The 24,849-nt window shown below is 47.3% G+C and overlaps 1 protein-coding gene and 1 long non-coding RNA gene across 29 annotated transcripts in view; both read right to left on the bottom strand.

The window, feature by feature from the left end:
* The window catches only part of FOXN3 (forkhead box N3), a 415,372-nt gene that overhangs the window by 103,236 nt on the left and 287,287 nt on the right, over nt 1-24,849 (bottom strand). For 25 of the 28 annotated variants that reach the window (XM_084966825.1, XM_021098361.2, XM_021098359.2 and 22 more), the window contains 1 exon segment: nt 23,406-23,470. The exons of the other annotated variants lie outside the window; for them this stretch is intronic. In XM_084966825.1, coding sequence (XP_084822951.1) covers nt 23,406-23,470 — 65 coding nt within the window. 28 annotated transcript variants of the gene reach the window in all.
* LOC146401879 (uncharacterized) lies at nt 1,931-8,932 on the bottom strand. Its single transcript, XR_014811281.1, has 2 exons — nt 6,252-8,932; nt 1,931-5,358 (listed from the first exon to the last, which is right to left on the bottom strand). It is a non-coding gene; the product is annotated as an uncharacterized LOC146401879 (long non-coding RNA).

Below are 24,849 nucleotides of genomic sequence, written 5' to 3' on the forward strand. Positions count from 1 at the left end.
ACCACTCTATCCCTTAAACCAATACACAGAACCTATATAGTTAATTTTATATATTAATATCGTCCCCTAACTTATGGGTCTCCTACCCTTATTTTCGATTTTTGCACATCCTTTAAAAAAAATTCTAGTTACACTGCAAGGCTTTTTTTTTTTTTTGCTTTGCTTTTTAAGGCTGCACCTGGCATATGGAAGTTCCTGGGCTAGGGGCTGAATCCGAGCCGCAGCTGCCGGCCGATACCACAGCCTCAGAAACGTGGGATTTGAGCCGTGTCTGTGACCTACACCACAGCTCATGGCAACACCAGCTCCTTAACCTGCTAAGCGGGGCCAGGGATTGAACCCACATCCTCATGGATGCTAGTTGGGCTTCTAAGCCGCTAAGCCACAATGGAAACTCCACACTGCAGTTTTATAAGCTACTGCAAATTTTTTTGGGAACAAGGTGGGATATGTCAGACAAATTAATTAAATATAGTCATTGACATGCAGCTCTTTGCAGCACAACAGCTCTAAAGCAGATGGTAAACGGGCACCAAAGTAGAGACCAGGGCTCCAAGGGAACTTTTCGGCTTTGGGGTCAACAGAAACCTTCCTACCCACTCCAGCTGTCCCAGAACCTGGAAGCATACCTAAACTGCATATTAATATGTTTTAGGATTACAAACATCAGAGTTCCCACTGCGACACAGCAGAAACAAATCCGACTAGTATCTGTGAGGATATGGATTCAATCCCTGGCCTCACTCAGTGGGTTAAGGAGCTGGGGTTGCCATAAGCTGTGGTGTAAGTCGCAGACGTGGCTTGGATCCCGCATCGCTGTGGCTGTGGTGTCAGCCAGCAGCTGTAGCTACAGTTTGACTCCTAGCCTGGGAGCCTCCATATGCCGTGGGTGCAGCCCTGTAAAGCAAACAATAAATAAAGAAAGAAAGAAAGAAAGATCATGAACATTTTTAAGTAAAATAAAAACAGCCACACACAGGCAAAGCTAGGAATCCTGACATCTGCTTCTGAACCTACTGCCTCTCAATCCCATCCAGTGGATCCCCACACAGAACTCAAGTTCTGGTTCCCACAGAAACCTAGCAGGTGGGTCTGAGAAAGCATAGACAAGACAGAGTAGACGCTGGCAGTCTGGGGCCTCGGATAACATACATGGATCACTGAGGATACCAAAATATCATCCCAGCTGTTTAAAAACGTAATATTTTTTAAAGGCCTGGGTACAGCAAACAGTGTGTGCCGTGCCCCCATCTAACCTTCCTCATGCTTTTAAGTGAACTAACTACCCAAATACTACCTGTTCTCCAACGTGATCAAAAAGATTATTATCTACCCTTGAAGTGCTTTCCTCTGTCTGTGAGAGGCTCTGTTCTCCCGGGCACAGACCCGGGACTGCTTCCGACACGGCCAAGAATCTTGGGGGGCAGGGATGGGGGCGGGGGGCTCAGCCCCTGTGGCAGCCCGGACCAGAACTTGGGGCTGCAGGGAACCACTCTGCTTGTGGTGATCGCTGTGTTGTTGAAACAGAGGGGCTCCTGGTCCTTCTTCATTGCACCTCTGCCCATCTGCATCGGGAGGGTGGACCTGCAGCAGGTCTCCCGGCTGGCGCGATCCAAGCGCATCCAGTTTTGCCCCGGGCATCGCATGTGTTTGACCAATGCCACCTGTTTTTGTCCTTCTGTTAGTTGTTATTTCTTTTGCATAACAACGTAAGGATATAGATCATATTTATGAAAAAGGAAAGAAGTCTCAGGCACATATATTTAGACACAAAGAGGTGATGAGAGCTAAAGCTTCTCTACCTCGAAGATTTAGGTGGCACAGAATGCCTTCATCACTCTGCTATTTCACAGGATCACAAACATTGCTCACTCTCTGAAGAGGTAAACTCACCATTGACAATAACTTAATAAACATAAACTAGCAGCTGTAAAACAACTTATTTTTTATTTTTATTTTTTTAATTCTTTTATACAGTTGTCTAACCAATACAAGCTTATTGCAGCTAGTAGAAAGTGAATGCAAAACGACCCATAATCCCACAGCTCAAAGTAACTACCAGGCACATTTCAGTATATAATCTTCCATTCTTTGCTTACGTACGTGTCTTGGGGTCAGCCTCAGTCGGACCCTGGGCCATACACAGAAGCCGTGTGCTGGGCTCAAACCCAGGGCTGGCTGGGACGTGCAATTTCTAATTGCACCCGAGAAGAGCCAGACCCACCGAATGGCTTTGTGGTCATTTCTAATTACGGAGTGCTTACAGTGTGCCAGGCACTGAGGCAACACCATGTATATCTTCCCTGCCACCTTGCCTGGTGGGTCTTACTTCCCATTTCACAGATGGAGGAACTGAGACTTGAAGAAACGCAACACTGCTAGCAGGCAGAAAAGCTGGGATTCTCAACATGGCTAATTAGAGAAATGCAAATCCAAACTACAATGAGGTACCACCTCACAACCGTCAGACTGTCCATCATTAAAAAAACAAATCTACAAATAACAAATGCTGGAGAGGGTGTGGAGAAAAGGGAACCCTCCTACACTGTTGGTGGGAATGTAAATTGGTACAGCCACCATGGAAGACAGTATGGAGATTCCTCAAAAAGCTAAAAATAGAGTTGCCATATGATCAGCAATCCCATTCCTGGGCACATATCCAGACAAAACTATAATGTGAAAAGATACACGTATCCCTATGTTCACGACAGCACTGTTCACTACAGCCGAAACATGAAAACAACCTACATGTCCATCAACAGATGAATGGATTAAGAAGGCCTGGTACATATACACATTGGAATACTACTCAGCCATAAAAAAGAACAAAACAATGCCATTTGCAGCAACGTGGATGGAACTAGAGAGTCTCATACTAAGTGAGGTAAATCAGAAAGAGAAAGACAAATATCATATGATTTCACTTATATGTGGAATCTAAAATATGACACAACTGCACATTATGTACAAACCAGAAACAGACTCACAGACACAGAGACCAGACTTGTGGTTGCCAGTGGGGAGGGAGGGTGAGGGAAGGATGAACTGGAAATGTGGGGTTAGCAGAGGAAACTATTACATACAGAATGGAAACAAAAGGTCCTCCCGTAGAGCCCAGGGAACTCTATTCAACATTCGGAATAAGCCATGATGGAAAAGAATATGAAAAAGAATATATGTCTATAAAAAACTGAATTACTCTGCTGTATAGCAGAAATTAACACAACATCGTAAATCAACTATCCTTCAATAAGACACATTTTAAAAGAAAAGAAAAGCTAGGATTTGCGGCCAGGACTTGTGCAGGTGTGACGAAAAAGAAGCAGGCATTTTTCCATTACTGCTTTTGGTTATGATACAGTGTTTGGAATTTCTTTCCTTCCTTTCCATACCTCTGAGCGTCCTCCAGTTTGAAAGGATGACGGGAAAGGAGAGCTGGACTGGCCTGGGGAAGGGGCTGGTTTTGCCACCGATTTGCCTCGTAACGTAGACATCCTGGACTTCCTGGGCCCAGCGTCCCTGTCTGCCCCCTGAGGCTGTGGCCGGCTGGTGTCTAAGACACTTCCCAGCTCTGAAATCCTATGTCTCTGACGGTCCTGCACAAACACACAGCATGCAAACTGGACGCCAACGTGACTGGTGACTTCTTAATTAGACAAGAGGAGAGGATGAGGACAAATCAGAACAGGAAAAATGTGTGATGTTAGCTCAGAGACAAAGCAGACCCTCTTGCAATTTAATTCTGTACCATGATGTGACCCCCAAACCAAGGGTGTGTACTCTCTTGCACTATCACTGAGATAAAAACAGCAGAACACCCGATGTAGGGTATGAATCTAAACCATACTACTGATACTTCAAAGCCCGGGCTAACTGACTACAGGAGTGCAATATTTACAGGCAGACCTCGGAGATACAGCAGGTTCGGTTCCAGACCACATACATGCAAGAAAGCGAAATACCACAATAAAGCTAGTTGTAAGAATTTTTTGGCTTCTCAGTGCATGTCAAGGTTATGTTTGCACTATACTGTTGACTATTAAGTGTGCCACAGCATTATGTCTAAAAAGACAAGGTCCATGCCTTGACTTAAGAAAAAACTTTATTGCTAAAAAATGCCATCACCTGAGCCTTCCGCGAGTTGTCATGGTAACATCGAAGCTCAGTGATCACCATAACACATACGATAATGATGACAAAGTCTGCAGTATCACGAGAATTGCCAAAATGTGACACAGAGACACAAAGTGAGCCAATGCTGCTGGAAAAACGTGCCAAGAGACCGCTAGACGCAAGGCGGCCACAAACCCTCCATTTGCAAAAAATACTGTATTTGCGAAACACAATAAAACGACGTATGCTTGTACTGTGTGGACTCTCAGCAGTTAAACTTGTCCACATCAGAACATGTAGGTATTTGAGCTTTACTGAAAAAAAGAAAACACGCTGTAATGGGGACTCAACTCTTTTGGGGAAAACAAATACAGACATACCTGAGACCTTCTCTGTCCCTGAAAGAGGGGAGAGTCACAGCCTTCAGCTCAGCACAATCTTAGTGGGAACATAAAAATGATCCCAGGGTTTCTTTTTTTAATTGTAACACATTCTTAAAAGATTTGAAAATTTAAGAGGCAGCATTAGCCATTGAGACAGTATTTACAAAAGAGCTGATGTAGAGACTTGCAGTTTAATTGAAGATAGCAAATGGTTCAGTGGTCTGACAGCCTTTCCTGAATGCTTTAATCATTTCGACAAAGGCTCCAAAGGAAGGGCACTCTTTTCTAAGTCAACCTTCAAGTTACAGTCACCACTATATGTGCTTTAGTTGAAAAAGATCTTGGTTATTCTGAATTACACTGGAAGTTACAACTCAAGTGTAAATGGCCTGGCTGGTTTTTAATTTGTTGTTTACTTTTTAATTGAGTATAGTAGATATCCAACATTACATTAGTTTCAGGCAGCCAACAAAATGATTTGATATGTGTATCTATTGCAAAATGACCACCACATTACGTCTGGTTAATATCCATTGCCACACTTAGTGACAGTTTCTTTCTAAGAACTTTTAAGATCTAGCCTCGCAGCAATTTTCAAACATACAATATACAGTATTAATAAGGAGTCACCATGCTGTACATTGACATCCCAAGACTTTAAAAGAAATTCACTGGAATGGCGTTTTCGTTGTGGCTCAGCAGTTAATGAATCTGACTGGCCTGCATGAGGATGCCAGGTTCGACCCCTGGCCTTGCTCAATAGGTTAAGGATCCGGTGTTGCTGTGAGCTGTGATGTAGGTTGCAGACAAGGCTTAGATCCCACATTGCTATGGTGTAGGCTCCAACCTCTAGCCTGGGAACCTCCAAATGCTGTGGGTGGGGCCCTAAAAAGCAGGAAAGAAAAAAAAAAAAGATTGGAATGTTGTTGACTTACAAAGTCATGTTAATTTCAGGTGTACAGCACAGTTGGGTGGTTGTATACATACCTACAGCCATTGCTTTTCAGATTCTTTTCCCATACAGGTTATTATACAGTACTGAGTAAATTTCCCTGTGCTACACAGTAGGTCCCTGTTACCTGTCTATTTTGAATATACTGGTGTGTACCTATCAGTCCCAACCCCCTAACCTATCCCCCACCCCACATTTCTCCTTTGCAAACAGAAGTTTGGTTTTGAAATCTTTGAGTGTGTTTCTGTTTTGTACGTTCTACTGTATCATTTTTATTCAATTCCACATACTAGTGATCTCAAACATCTGTCCATCTCAAGACTTTTTAATTTTATAACTGAAAGTCTGTGCCTTTTGACCCCTTGCACCCATTTTGCCCACTCCCAACCCTGGCCTGCTTGTTTTTAAAATCTTAAAAAAGTTTTCAAACGCAATGTTTTCTCTACCACCAAAATGCTTGCTAGAAAGTTTCAAGGTCTAAATAATGATTTCTAGATCAATTACTTGACCAACGTATTTAGCTATCAAGATACTATGATGGAATAAAAAACCACTTTTTTTTTTGGTCTTTTCTAGAGCTGCACCCGAGGCATATGGAGGTTCCCAGGCTAGGGGTTTAATCAGAGCTGTAGCTGCCAGTCTACACCACAGCCACAGCAACGTGGGATCCGAGCCGCGTCTGCAACCTACACCGCAGCTCATGGCAACGACGGATCCTTAACCCACTGAGCGAGGCCAGGGATCAAACCCGAAACCTCATGGGTCCTAGTCGGATTCGTGAACCACTGAGCCATGATGGGAACTCCAAAAAAAACACGTTTGTTTAGGCAAACTTTTATGGTTTGTATGAGTCTCCTATGTGTTTTGGCAAAGACTTTCTTAAAGTTTTGGTGAAGAATTTTCAGTTCTTTTTCTAATTTCACTTACAGTCACATAAATTCTTCTGAATGTACAATTAAGAACCTAAGTCTCTGGGTTTTTTTTTTTTTTGTCTTTTTAGGGCCACACCCGTGGCATATGGAGGTTCCCAGGCTAGGGGTCAAACCAGAGCTATGGCTGCCAGTCTGCCACAGCCACAGCAACATGGGATCCGAGCTGTGTCGAAGAACTACACCATAGCTCGCGGCAACACCGGATCCTTAACCCCCTGAGTGATGTCAGGGATCGAACCCGTGTCTTCGAGGTTGCTAGTCAGATTGGTTTCCACTGAGCCATGATAGGAACTCAAAGTCTCTGGTTATGAATGTTTAAAAAAAAAAAAAAAGTCTTCAAGAGACTGACAGTTCAGTAATCTTTGCCAGCTGGCATGTTCAAAATGGAATCTAAATATTGTATGAACAGTATCAATTACAAGCAGGTTCGATGGGCCTTAATAAAACACGCTTGAATTGTGAGAGAAATTCTCATTATTTTGTGTTTCACCCAGCTTTAATTTACTACATTGATTTAACAAAATCTATGACAATCTCATTTTTTAAAATCATGTAAGATTTCTGAGGTTCACTACATGGGCATAACAATCATCTGAAAGTAGCAGGCATAATGAAAATTTTGCTGCCCAATTGTTTTTGAAACTTTTTGTCTTCCATATGCACCCGTGGCATATGGAAGTTCCGGGGCTAAGGGTTGAATCAGAGCTGGAGCTGCTGGCTTATACTACAGCCACAGCCACACTGGATCCGAGCCACACCTGTGACCTACACCGCAGCTGAGGCAACAGTGGATCCTCAGCCCACTGAGCAAGGGCAGTGATCAAACCTGGATGCTCATGGCCACTATGTCATGTTCTTAACCCACTGAGCCACACGAGAGCGCCTCATTTTTGAAACTTGTGACTGAAGTAACATACACCCAAGCAAGGCCCACGTACGTGTCCAGCTCGGTGAATGTTCACCAACAATTTACCCAGGTAACCAGTACCCAGATAAACAAATGGCACCTCAGGTCCCCTTGGCCCCCTCCAGTCACTACCTCACCCCCAAGGCTACCTGTAACCCTGATTTCTCTCTGCCTGCCTCCCTGTGAGCTCTGGTGGGGGCAGCACTACCCAGGTGACATCCCATCAGGACCACAAAACGCTAGCATGTGTGTGATTCCACTTACGTCTCGAGGGAGAAACAGAAGCTCAAGACTGGGTATTTGAGCAAGCCAAGAGGAATATATGTAATTTAGCACATGAAGGGGTGTGTGAGAGAGAGAGAGAGAGAGAAAGCAGGAAAGAGAGAGCGAGAATGCGAGAAAGGGAGAGAGGGAGATTGATTACGAGGGGCTGCCAGCGTCAGCATCCAAAGCTAGGTCCCTCCAAGGCCACGCTCAGTCATGTAGCACAAGAGCTATTTTAGGCATTCCCCTTTTTCCTCCCAATTCCCTGATTCACATGTCCAACAAATGGCCTTTATAATTAGATGTCCTTATATATAGAAAGGAACCATCCCACCCCAAGCCACCCCCTTCTTCTTACCCAACACACACACACACACACACACACACACACACACACACACACACACACACACACACACACACACACACACACACACACACACACACCCCCCCCCCGGTATGGCAGTTTTTGACACAGAATCCCTTTTCTCACTCAGCATCTTATCTTGCCCTCACTAGACTGTGGACAGTGGACAACGCTGAGACTCGTTAGAGGTGTCTTCATTTTCAAAATTAAGTTGGGAACCAGCGAGGGAACTGGAAGAGGCTCCGTCTCTGGTTCTGAACTGGATTTCCGGTACCCAGTCACTCTTCAAGTTATACCGACTGGAGACGTGATTATCAGGACTTCTCCCAGGTAGACGGGGTGATGCGAGAAATGCAAAGCACCTCAGCCTAATGGCAGGTGAGCCTCTAACACCCCCTGCACCTGCCCTGCCGCCCCCACCCCACCTCCCTCACCCCCACCTGCTCTCTTCTCACTGGCTCAGCAGAGCTGCTTGCATCTTCTTCCCGCTCTGGCCCTGCTATGACCGCTGTGAATCAAGTCACGGGATCACACAATACCCCAGGTCCCGTCCGGTGTTTATGACTATCTCTTAGTTCTTGACCCCTCCTTAGATGCCTGCTTTCAATACAAGATGGAAAGGGCATGCAGCCCAAGCCCCCTCTATCCTGCCACTCTGCTCTCCTCGGCATCACAGCATCTCCCCACAACTCTGCCCGGGACACTTTGCATTCACTTTCCCATCTGCTTTCCTGCAAGGAATGAGGGAAGTGACCTGAAAGGGACATGGTGACGTCCCCCTCTCCCTCGGGGCTCATCTGGTTTCACCACTGCTTTCAAATACATGTACACCACCTCCGACATGCTGTCTGTGCCCTTGGCGTGGGCTTCGTTCCTTGGTGAGCTGGGCTCAGCGAGCGTTTTGGCCACGGCTATAATATTACCCAGCTTCTGTACTGAGGCCCGGAGTGACACTGTGATGACGAGAGGGCACCATCAGCCGTGTCATGAGTCCACAAGGACAGATTCAGGAGCTATAGGGGCAGCGCCTTGCACTGCACAGCAACACTGAGAGAAGTCTCCCCTGACTCCGGACTTGCTCTCCCCAGGATCTGGGCTCCTCTGTGAGAGCACAAACCACCAAGGGGACTCTGTCTTCCGGCTACACTGCAAACCCCTGGAGACCGAGGTCCAGCTCTGTCCTGGACCATGAGGGGTACCGGGCACATTGCAGGAAATCAAGTGGAATGTCTGCATGCAATTCACTGGTCTGGGCTGAACTGTTCCCCCTCCCCAGATTCATAGGTTGAACCACTAACCCCTAGTGTGACCAACTTGGACACGGAGCCTTCGCACAGGCAGATCATTAAGATGCAACAGGGAAGGAGGAATGGGGCTTTCCTGCAACGGGACCTCAACAGGGCCTGAATCTGACAGGACTGTGTCCTTGTAAGAAGAACCCAGAGGAGGCACCCGTACACAGAAGGGGCCATGTGAGGACACGGTGAGAGAGCAGCTGCCGGCAGGACACGTAGAGGCCCAGGAGAGATCAAACCCGCTGGCTCCCAGCCTCCAGAACTGTGAGAAAACGGCCCTCTGCTGTCACCACCGCCCCCACACCCCCCCTGCTGTGATATCTTGTTAAGGCCGCCCTAGCTGACCAGCACACGAAGTGTCCGAGCACCAGGCATGCTCAATCGAGGACCCGGGGGATCAGCGCAGCTGCTGAGAGAGGTTCTCCAAGATCTTGACTTTGGTTGCTTAAGGTTAATCCTGACTCCCGGTCAGTGGTACCCACCTTTGGTCTCTCCTTTCTCAGCAGCCAAGGCAAGTCTCGTTAAAGTAATCCGTTTCACCTACCCCTATGTTGCCAGGGAAGGTTAAGGTCATCATGAGCTAAGATTCTGGGGCCTCTGGGAAATCACTGAACTTGACGGACATCACCATAGGCCTTGGGACGCCGGCAGTCCGGCACACCCGTGGACGATGGCCATTCTCCTGGGAAAAAGCTGCAAGAGTCTCAAAAGGGGAGATGTGCACATGGCCTTAGACTCCCCCCCCCTCCCCCTTGCTGGCTGTGTTTACCTGCATAGGCAACCTCCCGATTCCATGTCCATTGCTTTGTTTTTTTAAAGATGGCTGTGCTGTTGTAACGGGCAGTTCCTCTCCCCCTCTGGGAACTGCCCCTGACTACCATCTAAGGAACCTTCTATCTTCCAATCTGTCCCTGTGCTTCCAAGTGATGTTTCCACAACCCCCCCCCCACATAAAGCAATCCATCCCTCCCAGTCTTCTGGTTCCAGGGATGGGACCAAGACGTCATGGGATCCAGGCTGGTCTAATTACGGGGCTGCTCATAACCTCTTCTGGGAACACTGGGGAAATGCTACATTCAACGCATGTAGCCCAAGAGGCTGCTGGTAGCCACCTTGCAAACTCAATGTGAGCCTCTCTGAGCCTATTGCCACCAAAGGCAAAGCTGAGCTGGGGGACAGAGAGCGTCGGTATTATTATTACCACAAGCCTATTTTGCTTAAGTCACCATCTCTGGAAAGCTCTCCATGCTCATCTTCTGTCCTCTCAAAGGTCAATCAAACCACTAAGTGGGCCTCCTGGGACAATGGAGAGGTGAGAATTTCACTGACACAGCAATTATCAGTGATATATATATTCAGGTGAACGGATGCTATTCACCTAAACATCCTTATTCGTCAGGACTCCTGGATGTACACACACCAAAAAAAAAACCAAAAAAACAAACAAACAAAAAACGAAAACAAACAAACAAAAAACCCCAAATCAAGCTGGGTTAGGTAAAAAGGAAAATTTATGAGCTCGTCTAATCCCACCATTGGAAGGGTAGGGGTAGACCGGCCCCTCGTTTCGCTTCTTTGCCCTGGTGCTATTTCTTGGACACTGGTCCATTCTACATGGAAGGGCTTATGATGCCAGCACAGCCTTTAGAGCCCCCGTAAGCAACAGAAGGAGTACCAGGGTGGACTCTGGCCTGGACTGGGTCATGTGCCTCTACCTCAACCACCTGCTGAGGCCAGGGAGCTTTAAAAAGTTGGCACCTCCTATTTGGAACACTATGTTGGAAGGTGTGTGTATGTGTGTGTGTGTGTGCACGCACGCACGTGGCAGGGGTGGGAGGGAAACGGTGGGTCCCACAAGAGAAGACAGATGCCCTACATGCTCTGACATGGCTATAGACACCCTGCCGTGCCTGCAAGCACCCCAATCTGGGCCTATGACAGCTGCAAAAGTTCCAAAGTGAGAACTTCATTGGTCATGGCAAGACTGAAAGAATGAAGTCTCTCAGAGCGGGAGAAATACAGCATCACAAGTGATAAATACAGAGCTGGCCTTTCTATGTGTCACAGGCTTCTTGTCTCTCATCACAAAGTCCTCCTCATCTTGCTGAAAACACGGGAAAGGAATCCACAGCGGGGACACTGGGTTCGAGTAGCCCTGCTGGCAGATGTCATCAGACACAGACTTGCAGTTCTAAACCTCCCTGTAAGGAGTGTCCAGTAAGCAGTCCAGTAAGCAGAATGAGCTTATCTCGAACAGGTTGCATACAAAAATCACACCCAAAGAGGGGCTAACCCATGTGTGCTGAGGTTACCAAGAGGTGGGGGATAAGTTCAATGTGATCCTGAAACAATGTTCCAAAGTTCTGGATCACTGCAAGGATGTCTCTCTCTCCCTCTCCTCTCTGAAACAAATCTTTGCAAATTGCTCACTGCTCCTATTCTGGCACAAACAGGAAGACAGATCACAGGCTATTCCAACCCATCTCCAAGGAATCTTCTTTTCCCGTGTCACGCTTCTGCAAGATCTTAGCCACTCAAAAGCATCAGTGGAACAGCTGGTGAGGGTTGGGGGTTCAAGTTCTCCTTCTACTGTGGGTTTCTTGTGGGTATTTGCCTTATGGTAGCAAGAGCTCCAGAGAGGCTGAAAACAGTATCAAACATTTCTGAAGATATCACTTCAATTCAACTGGGCAAGAATTTGTTTTTATGTTGTTATTTAGGGGAGAGAAGGATTGAAAAGCCTTAGGAAACTGTAGAAATGCCATCATAAACATAATGGACTCTATTTCTTGAACACCCAACAATCACCAGGCACTGCGCTAGTCCCTACACTGACGCTATTTTAATTCTCACAAAATCCCATGAAGTACTGCTGTCTGTTTTACTAGCTGGAAAGGAAAGGCTCAAACTATCAGATGAGCACTCAAGGTCACATGGCTGGTAGATGGCAGAGGTTGGCCTTTGCACCTAAGACTGGCCAGCTCCGAGGCCATACTCGCCTCTCCTCTGCAGTGAAAGCAGTGGCAATGCCACCTACACTTGCACCTACTGAGTGCCAGGGACACTACACCAATTCTCATCTAATCTTCATGCACGATTATTCTCATCTTGTAAGGCTGGCATTTTTGCATTTTATTTACTTATTTATTTTGCTTTTAAGGGCTGCACCCATGGCATATGGAGGTTCCTAGGCTAGGGGTCCAGTTGGAGCTACAGCTGCTGGCCTACGACACAGCCACAGCAACGCGGGATCCAAGCCACATCTGTGACCTATACCACAGCTCACGGCAACACCGGATCCTTAAACCACTGAGTGAGGCCAGGGATCGGACCTGCAACCTCATGGTTCCTAGTTGGATTCGTTCCCACTGCGCCACGGCAGGAACTCCCATTTTTGCATTTTATACAGAAGAAGTTTACATAACTTTTCCGAAGTCAGACAGTGATTAGGCAGCAAGACTGGGAATGGATCCAGGAAGGCCTGATTGGAAAACCGAGGTCTCTGGTCCTTACGCCATCGTATGCAAAAGTCACCGGGAGAGCTGGGTGGGCTGGAAACATCAGAGGAAGAGGGGCGGGGGGTGGCAGGAGAGAGTTATTCTTGTGGACTCACAACAACCAGTGGTAAAAGCTCAAGTCCATGGGCCACATCTAGCCACATACATGGGCTCATGTGCACAGGCATGCACGCCTGTGCACGCACACACACAAACACACCCCCCCCCACACACATTCTTGACCTAACACAGGCACTGCAGCAAGTAGGACCCAGGAGTTCTCAGTCACACCTTTTGGTTGTCAAGGGAACCAAATAAAAACACAAACTTGACCTCTTGTACTTTACGGGTGGATGTGTCTAAGTTCATGTCTGAAACTGTAATGTGAACATTTTGCTCAGTCTATTCTCAAATTCTTTAGAGTTCCCCTTGTGGCGCAGCAGAAGTGAATCCAACTAGGAACCATGAGGTTGCAGGTTTATCCCTGGCCCCGCTCAGTGGGTTAAGGATCCGGTGTTGCCCTGAGCTGTGGTACATGTCACAGAGGTGGCTTGGATCCTGTGTTGCTGCGGTTGTGGCATAGGCTGGCAGCTACAGCTCTGATTCAACCCCTAGCTTGGCAACCTCCATATGCTGCAGGTGTGGCCCTAAAAAGAAAAAAATAATAATAAAAAGTAAAAAAATTCTCCATTGTAAGCAGTTGTTAAAAATATTTCTAAATTTCCAGCCAAGCATGGTTAAATAGAGCTTCAAAGGGGATAACTTTTCCAATTGTATTTTAAAATTGGGCACTTTGATAAAAGTTGGCTCTGCAGTACAACATGATTTAAGGTTGTATAAACTTTATATTTTATAATCTAACGGACACAATTTAATAGACAAAAAAAGCATTTTTAAATGCGCAAAACATTAAACTAGAAGGACATATTCCTACTGCTGAATTATAATCGGCGTAAAACTATCTTTATCTATCTCCTAGTATAAAATTCAGATAGATGCAAATAAAATATTCATTCTGCCAAGGGGTGGGTGCTCCCATTGCATTAATCTTTGAATGATTCATTTCAGGATTTCCCTTTCTTTCTCCGCTCAGTTTTTGAAATATCTTAACTGTTCACAATAGTCGTGTGTGAGGATGGAAGGAGAAATGAAGCACCTTAATTACTCAGACGAAGGAAGGCCACCTGAGCACTCATTTCCATCTTTTTGTCTCGCATTATAAAATTGCTTTTAAGCAACACAATGGGATTCTCCCCAGCCCCAGTCGGCAAAACACCACACAGCTGTCTAAACATCTAAAGTGGAAAACTGTTTACAAACACTGATGCCATTTTGAACCAAAGGTGAATGTGAGCATCCAGGTTTCGGATCCTGGCTCTGCGACCTGGCGCAGGACAACAGCCTGGGGCCTTGTTTTTCCCACCTACAGTATGGGAGTAATAACATCTCAGGCTAATGTAGGAATAATGTAGAGAATACAGGCGGCCAGACACAAAAGGTCACAGGTTGTCTGATTCCATTTATGGGAAATGCCCAGAAGAGGCAGGTCCATAGAGAAAGCAGATTAACGGTCGTGCCCTCAAGGCCCTAGTGCCACTGTAGTCAGCAGAGCCCACAGGTGGCTCTTCTCCGGCCCCAGCATCTCTGCACAGCAGGTGCTTCTCTCCCTGAAACGCATTCCCTTCATTTCAGTGATTTCTTCCAGGTTCCCTCTCCTCAGCTCCTGCCTCAGTTTCCACCTTGCTCCTAAAACAGGAGGACCAGCCCCCCACACACACACACCTGGCAGGAGCCTGGCCCAGAGGATGCTCACGCCACGTCCCCTTCTGGCTTCCTTATTTCTGTCATAGGGTCATCACTGTCTCAGAGAACAACACTGGATTTTCATGAAAACGGTTACGATGGACAGTGATGAACAGACCGGCTGAAATTAAAGTCAGGGAGGACAATGCAGGCCATCCTCCCGAGGTTTTCTCTGAGTCCGCGACAGGTGCAGACCTAGGATGTTGGGGCAAATTTGGATTCCCAAGAGACTGTGAAGGTCAGAACTGACCAAAAGCTTCTTTTAAAATGACATTTCCTAAGTTAGACTGAGAAAGACACACTACTGTTACGGTCTCACTTATATGTGGGCTCTAAAAAACACAACAAACTGGTGATGGTACCATAAAAGGAGCAAATGCAGAGAATAAACCAGTGGTTTTGCCAGCGGGGAGAGGGAAGTGGGGAGGGGCGATATAGGGTCGGGGATGAAGCGGTACAAACCATTAGGTATAAAATAAGCTGCAAGGATATACTGCACAACATGGGGAATACAGCCAATATTCTACAACTATAAATGGAGAATAACCTTTAAAAACTGTATGGCACCTGTAACGTCTATAATAACGTACAGCAACTATACTTCAATTTGAAAAGCAGACTGGAGTAGAAGAAACATAAAATTGTAGTTCCTTATAGTTTTTTTTTTTTTTTTTTTTGTCTTTTTGCCTTTTCTAGGGCTGCTCCTGAGGCATGTGGAGATTCCCAGGCAAGGGGTTGAATGGGAGCTGTAGCCGCGGGCCTACACCAGAGCCACAGCAACGCAGGATCCAAGCCTCATCTGCAACCTACACCACAGCTCATGGCAACGCCGGATCCTTAACCCACTGAGCAAGGCCAGGGATCGAACCCGCAACCTCATGGTTCCTAGTCAGATTCGCTAACCACTGAGCCACGACGGGAACTCCTCCTTAGAGTTTTTAACTATCTTATGAGCATGGCCTCAGTGACGCACAGAACTTGATTAGAAGAAGGAACGACATCCCTTTAACTTCACTTGACTGTTAACAAAAATAGCCAGGTGACTTTATTATTGTAGTTACATAAATATCTTTAGAAAACAATTCAGTGCCCAACAATAAGACAAACACGCCGAGAGATTAGGGCTCCTCTGAAAAACCGAAGGGCCGCCTCAGGCCAAAAGAGGACAGAAGGCAATTAGCACTGGGGGAAAATGCAGAGAGGGTTTTTTGTTCCCTTTCTGCTATTACTATTTTCTTTCTTTTTTTTTTTTTTTTTGTAACGGGTGTGCCTGGGGGCAAGAATCAAAGGATTTATGCGCTGGGTGGATGCCCTCGTTTGCAAAATGGACAAAAGAGTCAGCTTGTGAAGCAGATTAGATGAAAGAAGCCAAAGAGCCCAGAGGCTGCAGCCAAATGGGAAAGAAATGTGCGGGGGAGGGGAGGGTAACCCCCTGAACAAAACTGGAAAGAAAGAAGTGCCTGGACTGGAGTCTGAGCCTGCAGACACCCTGGCTCTACCAGAAAGGAAACGCTGGCTGGGCGGGCAGGGCAAAGGGTCGCTCCTCAAGGAATTTTGGAACTTGTCTCCCTGAATATACCTGCCAAGATTAAGGATCAAAAACCTTAGGCTTCAATGAAACAAGAGTTGAAGGTTAAAAACCTTCACCTTCACTCTTTTTTTTTTTGGTCTTTTTAGAGCTGCACCTGCAGCATATGGAAGTCCCCAGGCTAGGCCTACACCACAGCCAGAGCAACGCCAGATCCGAGCCGCGTCTGTGACCTACACCATAGCTCATGGCAATGCTGGATCCTTAACCAAGTGAGTGAGGCCAGGGATCAGACCTGCGTCCTCATGGATGCTAGTCAGGTTCGTTTTCGCTGAGCCGTGACGGGAACTTCCCCATTCACTCTTCTTCTTTTTTTTTTCTTCATTATATTTGATTTACAATGTTGTGCCAATTTCTGCTGTGTAGCAAAGTGACCCAGTCATACACATATAATACCATTCCCTTTCTTATATTATCGTCCATCATGGTCCATCCCTGCGCTGTACAGTAAAAACTCATTGCTTATCCATTCTAAACATAACAGTTTGCATTTACTAACCCCAAACTCCCAGTCCATCCCACTCCCTCCCCCTTGGCAACCACAAGTCTGTTCTCTATGTCTGTGAGTCTAAAAACCTTCGCTCTTCTACACTGTTTGTGCGGGGCCAGGCACTGGGCTGGACAGATAGATTCACTCACGTTCGCATCTTCCTTTCACCTCGGCAAAGGTTCCGGGAAGCATAGCTCACTGCCCGATTTTACAGATAATCAAAACTGAGGTCCAAAGTCAAAGAGCTGGTGCCCAGAGAGGGAGGGATTCAAACCTGGGTGGATGAGGTGCTGTACCTGGGCTTTTTTGCGTAGTCATCTACACACCTGCTGGGTGTGTTCAATTTCAAGAGGCATAGCTCTGTCTTTGTGAGCTGGGTGACCTCACAAGGAAGCCCTCCTGCTTGAAATGGAATCTGAGATTAAGAGAGGAGCAACCGTGCTTTCAGATCCATGTATAAATCCAACAGGGTCCCGGGTATCCCATCTTTTGCTTGTTCTGAGAATCATAAGCCTTGACATGTGGACCAGGGAAATTCTTGCAGAGAAGAGAAACAGCACAGGGATACCCCACTCAGAGGATGTTAGCCCTGTGTTCCCAAGATTCATAGTCACGAAATGTTACAATAACTAACTCGGAATTGAGCACGTTCTCCAGGCTTAACTGATACGAATTCATAGAATCCTACGAGAACCTCACGAGACAAGCTTGTTTATTACTATCCCCACGGAGCGGGTAAGCCAGGACCCCCAAGAGTGTAGGTGGCTCATTTCCAGGTTGTCCTAATCCGTAACATGACACCTCCCTGTGATCAACGAGACCTTGGGAACCGGCTTGTTCAAGGATCAGGGTGTGGCCAGGTAGTTGTGTCCCCCCGCCCGTTTGCTCTCCGTGGACCATCTGCCGACCCCTCCAGCTGAAGGTAGCCCTCTTTCCACCTTCCTAGAGCTTGGCCTCCAAATCACTTCGACCCACTTTAGGGAAGCGGCTAGAACAGATCAGAGCTATAATCCACAGGAAACTCCTGTCGTCCTGAGGTCCACTCGTTAATTCACAGGCAAGAACATGAAACCTTAGGGATGCCATGTGGCTTAAGCTCAGAGAGTTTACCAAGAGGCTGAGCTGGGACCACAACCAGGTCCCCTCACTGGTTATCCTGGGCTCCTTCCACTAGCCCGCATTTCTTTTCTTCTTCTTCTTCTCTCCCCCCCCCCCCCACTATTTTAGGGCTGTACCCACGGCATATGGAGGTTCCCAGGCTAGGGGTCAAGTCGGAGCTACTGCTACTGGTCTACACCAAGCACAGCAACTCGGGATCCGAGCCGCGTCTGCAACCTACACCACAGTTCACAGCAATGCCGGATCCTTAACCCAGTGAGCAAGGCCAGGAATCAAACCCGCGTCCTCACGGATCCTAGTTCATTAACTGCTGAGCCACGAAGGGAACTCCAAGCCCACATTTCTGATATACTGAGTACTTTCCCCTGAGCCTTTCGGGGCATGAAATACAACCGAAAAGAGGTACCGCATACATTTTAGCAGAGAAAACCCCTGGCGGAGCTAAGGGAGGGGAGGGGGGTTGTGGGAGTGGGAGATGCAGGATGGGACCTCCGGGAAAGGATGTGCATGAAGCCAAACTAGCCCTTGGGAAATGGGCACTCCCCAGGGCAAGTCGTCTAGTGGGCACAGTCCACTCCCTGCACGCTTTATGCCAGCAGCGAGCACATCTGGGCACCCACAGGAACGACATGCAGCTGACAGCAGAGGAGCTGGTTTCCTCCCCTCTATCTGCTTTTGGGCCTGCGGCCGCCCAGTCCTGCTGTGTGTGCTGAAAGGGCCTGGAAGGTCTTTCCATTTCATTAGCTCACCCAGGAGGCTGTCAGAAGTGAACGGAAGTCAACATCTGTTTCGTGTGCTATGAATTTATTTTCATTTCACCCCTGCATCCTACAGGAATGGAGTTAATAATAAGGAGTGGCCCCATAGTGGGGTGATAGAGAGGAGGAAAGGGGCAGGCAGGCTGGCAGGGGGTGGTCACTGGGCAGGCCTGCCTGACCTGAGCAGGCATCAGGGCTTGAGCTGCTTTTCGAGAAGGGCTGGGATGTGTGGTCCGACCCCAGAATGGGCTGTTAGTGGTGGAGGGGGTGGACTCTGGGTCTCCCCAGGGAACTCCAGCCTAATCTGGCGCCTGACGCACAGAGACGGATAATAGAGAAATGCCTGCAGGTGAGCAGTGTGGGTGGGCCCGAGCGGTCAGCCAGCTCAGAGCTGTAAAGGCAGAAGCGTCCTATGAACAAAACTCCATGGGGAGCTCTGGGGCCTATAGAGCCCATGAAGGCCAAAGAGGGGCGTGGATGTGGAGGATCGGATGGGCGGAAGCTCACAGCAACTCTTAGTAGAAGGCATGTCTCGAACCAGAGCAGCGATGCCCTCTGTAGCTGTGGGGTGAACCCTCCAGGGAGCAGACAAAGGGTCAGACCAGGGGTGAGGAGTGTCTTTCCTTAGAAATCACTGACTCATTAAAATAATTCACCCGAAGGTGATGTTTAAATAAAGTAACCCAATTTTAAGTCGGATGGGTGAAAGGAATATGTGGGGGAGGGGGAGGGCCTAGGGGCGAGTTGGGGGCCAGGGAGTTTGGAATAGGGAAAAAATATAACATACTCTTCTAATTAAGAAAATCAGAGATATTATGAAATTAAAACATGTACTGCATACACAGAGTCCTGAACCGAGACACACAGAGACAGGCAGAGGGGACAGTAGGGGACACCTGTCAGCAGGCCACTCCTGAGGGCTCTGAATGAGGCCCACTCACTCATCAGTCTGGCGCCATCCTGAGTCCCCTTTAAACAAAGGATCTGTCCCGTTCAGGCGCTCAGCGAGGCTTCCACCGCACAAGAACTGAAGTGCCCCCTGAAACTGCTAACGTACCCAAACTGTCTCTAGCAGCCTAAATGGCATTTAAAATAAATACTGTGAATGGATGAAATGACCAATTATGTTAAGTACCCAGGCCTGGTGTAATCCAAACCGCATCTTACCCCATTATCCTCAAAACTGCGGGATGATTCAGCAGGTCCTCGCACCAGGGATTCTGCAAGAACCAAAACACAGAGGCTGCCCTCGCTAGGACCCCGCGTGCTTCCAGTTAATTCCTGCAATTGGTTTTACGTGGGGGGAAAAAAAAAATACCTGGACTGCGTTTCTGCTCAACAGCGCATAAACCAAACAACTATTAGAGGATACTCACTGGTTTCCAAATGTAACCATCGGGTCATTTTGTTCCACTGATTTCAGGTTTGAACTCCCATTACTTCCTCTTTAGGAATCACGGTGCTCGGAGCACATGATGTCATTATCCCAAAGTGCCCTCATTTCCCGCACCCACCCACGGAGTCTCCACCACCGCGTCTCTTGACCTGTGGGCCTCTCGTGCCCAATGTGCTCTGGTAGTTTCCCCTTCTGGCTTCTTCTCTTTCCACACATCCTACCCTCTATCAGTTTTTCAAGGTCTTGGACAGGTGTCAGTTCTCCCAAGACGTGACAGCCCCATGCTCCCTCCCTCCTGACAAAAACAAAGCTGTCTCTAAGCAACACAGTGCATCAGCTTATTTTGCTGCTTCTGGATTCTTTTAGTCTCAGCCCCTAAGGCGACTCCACAGAGCAGGTGCTCCTTGGCCCCTGTGCAGCCCAGTTTAACCAGTTCTGTTGGTGACTGGGGCCCGCAGCCAGGCTGGGCTTTGCTAGCAAGTGGCTGTGTCTCTGGGTTACCCTGTGTCACCAAGCGTCACCTTTTCAGAACAGTGTTCTTTAGGGAGTCCTGCTGACCTTCAATCCCAATCCCTGTGGCTAGAGGCTATTTTTTTTTTCTCTGTCTTTTGTCTCTTTAGGCCTGCAACCATGGCATACGGAGGTTCCCAGGCTAGGGGTCTAATCGGAGCTGCAGCTGCCAGTCTACACCACAGCCAGAGTAACGCCAGATCTAAGCCATGTCTGCGACCTACACCACAGCTCACGGCAATGCCGGATCCTTAACCCACTGAGTGAGGCCAGGGATGCAACCCACGTCCTCACAGATCCTAGTCCGCTTCGTTCACCACTGGGCCATGACGGGAACTCCTAGAGCCTATTAACAGAGTTCTTTCCTAGTCTGATGATCTAGAAAAACATCCTCCTGCTTGTTAGAGCGATAAAGAAGGAATATGTCCGTATATGGAAAATACAAAGATGAGACAGTGAACATCCATCAAGTTCATTTTCTTCTACTTGATTCTAACCTACATCTTCCACCGGCATGACTGAGCAGCTCCCTTCTTTCTACCCCCAGATCTTCACTGTAAAACTTTTGTTTGTGGGCATCAGCAACTTCTTGATGAGTTAGTACCACCCGATAAAGCAGCATAATAATATTAATTTGGAAGAACATGCACAGAGTTTAAAAAACCTTATCACAATTGTCTCGAGACCTCTCTATACAGATAGAGGAAGGGTAGAAACATCACAGGAAAAAAACCATCAAGAAATCCCCACCCACCTTCCTGAATTTTCCCCAAGATCCTTCTGATTGTCACGTGTACCAAAAAAGGAAACGGGCTGTCAGGAACCGCTGCGGATTCAACAAGTATCAGAAAGCTCTAATAATGTAATTCTCAACGCCTAGAGTAATTAGGAGAATATTTAACCCTATGAAGAAAAGAAAGTCTAGCAGCCATGAAATAGAATCTCACGGTGAAATCACTCAACTTCAGAAAACGAATCCATTTTTCCCTCATGCTTCTGACCCACAGAAATAACCAAAGGCTAACAAACATGCTTAGAGCACATCTTCCCTGATGTGTAACTTAATGAATAAAAATCCCATGAGAAAATGTTCTAAGTAAATAAAACTTCTTTTGCGAAAATAATCTAACCATGAATGACATTCATATCATTGCTATAGACCTAGAGGAAAAATAAAGATTCACATAACTTTGAAATCTGCTTGGAAAAAACCCAAAGGCTCATCATAATTGGTTTTTGAAGGTGGAACAGAATAGATTCCCCCCCTCCCCATCTTTTTAGGGCCACACCTGTGGCATATGGAAGTTCCCTGGCTAGGGGTCAAATTGGACCTGTAGCTGCCAGCCTACACCACAGCCACAGCAACACCGGATCAGAGCCGCATCTGCAACCGACACCTCAGCTCATGGCAATACCGGTTCCTTAACCCACTAAGCCAGGCCAGAGATTGAACCCACATCCTCAAGGATATTAGTTGGGTTGGTTACTGCTTAGCCACTATGGGAACTCCAGATTTCTTTTTTATAATGTTATTAATTTTTGAGAGCGGATATAGTTCCTCCTTTTTTTCCTTAAAAATTTAGGGCATCTATGATGGTCATTAAAATCAGGAATAATCAATCAGACCCGCCTGTCTCAATTTCATCCGTAACAAGCAAACTCACAAAGACTTTCTTAAGTTCCCAATCTCACAGGCTTTTTTTTTTTTTTGGTCTTTTTGCCATTTCTTGGGCTGCTCCCGCAGCACATGGAGGTTCCCAGGCTAGGGGTTGAATGGGAGCTGTAGCCACCGGCCTACGCCAGAGCCATAGCGATGTAGGATCCGAGCCTCATCTGCAACCTACACCACAGCTCACGGCAACTCCGGATCCTTAACCCAATCAGCAAGGCCAGGGATCGAACCTGCAACCTCATGGTTCCTAGTTGGATTCATTAACCACTGAGCCACGACGGGAACTCCCTCACAGGCTATTAAGACAACATGCAATTGTATCCACTTTAAAACAACAGCAAAAAAAATGTGGTTTTTCTCACAATTGTGTGAGCTACCTTAGAAACCTGAAGATAAGTGTCTCTTTTTCGAGTTACTTCTTCACACAAATGGCCAGCGTGCCATGCATACTTTGAAAGCAAAGAGGCCTAACAGCTCTAAACTAACCAAGATGCACTAAATCTCCTCACCCAAAAGCCCAGCACAGCTGCAAAGCTCATGGCACAATCAAATCCATCTGCTTTGGGCCAGTTGTGCCACTGTGACACCCAGCCGGTCAACAGAGGCCAATGGGGAGGGAGGCTGGAAGATGCCTGGGGGCCAGCCAATTGCAGCTGATCCACAGTCCCAAACAGCCATCACCAAAGCAGTTTCTCAAAGTCGTTAGAATGCATCTCCATGCTATTTTTAGCCATTTTTTCTTCCTTGACGTGGCTACTGTCAAAGAAGCCAAAAGGGAGATGAAAGGCACCTTGAATTCCTTGAGCACACGGCACAGGAAGTCATGCAAGGCAGCTAAGGACGGCCTGGGCCGCGAAAAACAATGTTCCCCCCTGCCAGGACAAGGGAGGGGTGTCTGACCTCTGAGCCCCCGAACAAACCAAACCTTCCAGGCACTCGTGGAGGTCAGGGGACAACGAGGAACGAGGGCATAGCCACGATGACCCAAGTGCCAAAACATCCACAACACTCCCTGTAGCCCAAGCACCAGAGAAAGGTAACAGGGTTGGTTTCCATCAGGCCAGCTTCTGCTGTGGGTGCATCCTGTTACGTAGTTCCACGTTCACCAAAGCAAGACAGACACTGCTGGAATAGGACCAGTGACGACAGACCACAGCAGCAGTCTTTGTCTAGGCTCACAAATCACAGCATCCAGGAGGAGGGGCAAGAGATAGGAGCACCGGACAAAGAGAGCCGTCCCACAGCAGTCACAGAGGGACCACTCCGCAGCAGACAGAACGCTCCCGACGGACGCGAAAGGCGAAGGAGGGGTGAGGGGAGGGTGGGGGGGGCGGGACAGAGGGGCTTTGGGAGACCTACCTTGGAGAAGGGCTCCATTTCTCTTGAAGAAGGTGCTGCCTGGCCAGATGGGTGGACCTGATGTGCTGAAACAGAAGAGGAAGCAGCATGAGGACAAGCTCGTTTACGCTCACGGCCACTGAGACCAACCCTTCTTCCAAAAACATCCTTCGAAGGGGCCTCAAAACACTTTCCCAAGGATGCATTATTGATGCCCTTGGGAAATGCATCTTTAAAAACCATTAAGGAGTTGCCGTTGTGGCTCAGTGAGTTAAGAATCCAACTAGTATCCATGAGGATGTGGGTTCGATCCCCGGCCTCGCTCAGTGGGTGGTGGCGCAAGCTACGGCATAGGTCACAGATGCGGCTTGGATCTGGGGTTGCTATGGTTGTGGCGGAGGCTGGCAGCTGCAGCTCTGATACGAACCCTAGCCTGGGAACTTACATATGGCATAGGCGCAGACCTAAAAAAAAAAGAAAAATCATTAGGCTTGTTTTATGAAGCATAGGCGTCATATATCAAAATACAGAACACGTTCGTACAGTGCTCTGGTTCCTGTCTTAACCCTGCTTCCTCTTGGGCCCTGGAATCACTGGCCGGTAAACAAACTGGAGAGATTGGTTCAACATCACGGCTTGTAACTTTTGCTAATTTGTTCATAATTTTATGCCTTCATGTGCTAAAGAACTGCTATCCCTGTCTTCTGAGATCCAGATTTTCCATCCCTCCCTGGTGCCACCTGCCTATTGTAACCTGCAAGCTTCTGCCTTGGCTTTTCTCCCACCAAATCCTTACTATAGAAATATGACCTTGATCGTCCCTCCCTCCCCCCCTTCTTATTCCGTATCCTGTTTGCAATTTCTTGGCTTAAAATGGTGCACTCCATACCCTCGAAAACATTTTGCAGATATGTTACCACTCATAGTCCTGTAACAGGAGAGGCGAGAAAAGCAAGAAGATCAATATATCACAGAGACACTTTACTACATTTATAGATGAGCATTTTCACTGTTTTCAGATACCCAGTGAAAAACTTTATAACCATGCCAGGCTTCGGACAATATCCTTGGAGTGGAAAGTCGGGGATTCGAAATCAAAGACTGGTTGAGATTAATGTTAGAAAGCACTTGGCCAAAATTGTTACTGGGGCCAGCCTCCGAGGCGGTATAAATTACTTTCTCCAAAAGAGAATGTGGCCAATGATACTGGTTAATGCATGAGCAGTCACCTTCAACATGAAAAAATGTAAAAAGATGGTCTTCTTATGGACACACACACACACAGAATACAAAACATGAAGGCCTATTTGATGAGTGCTTCCAGAGTCGACCAGGATCTCCAACCGTGCGAGGTAGCCCCGGTGTTAACAAGGAGAAATGCCAGTGACGCAGTCTGCTGATCAACACCTCGTCCCCAGAGGTACAAAGGGTGTAGCAGGAATGGGGACATGTTTCACGACTGGGG

Source organism: Sus scrofa, chromosome 7 (genome assembly GCF_054392235.1).
Source record: "Sus scrofa isolate SSC_HxYL_T2T_F1_AM1 chromosome 7, Sscrofa_HxYL_maternal_Yorkshire_Landrace_v2.0, whole genome shotgun sequence".
In the NCBI taxonomy this organism is placed as follows: domain Eukaryota; kingdom Metazoa; phylum Chordata; class Mammalia; order Artiodactyla; family Suidae; genus Sus; species Sus scrofa.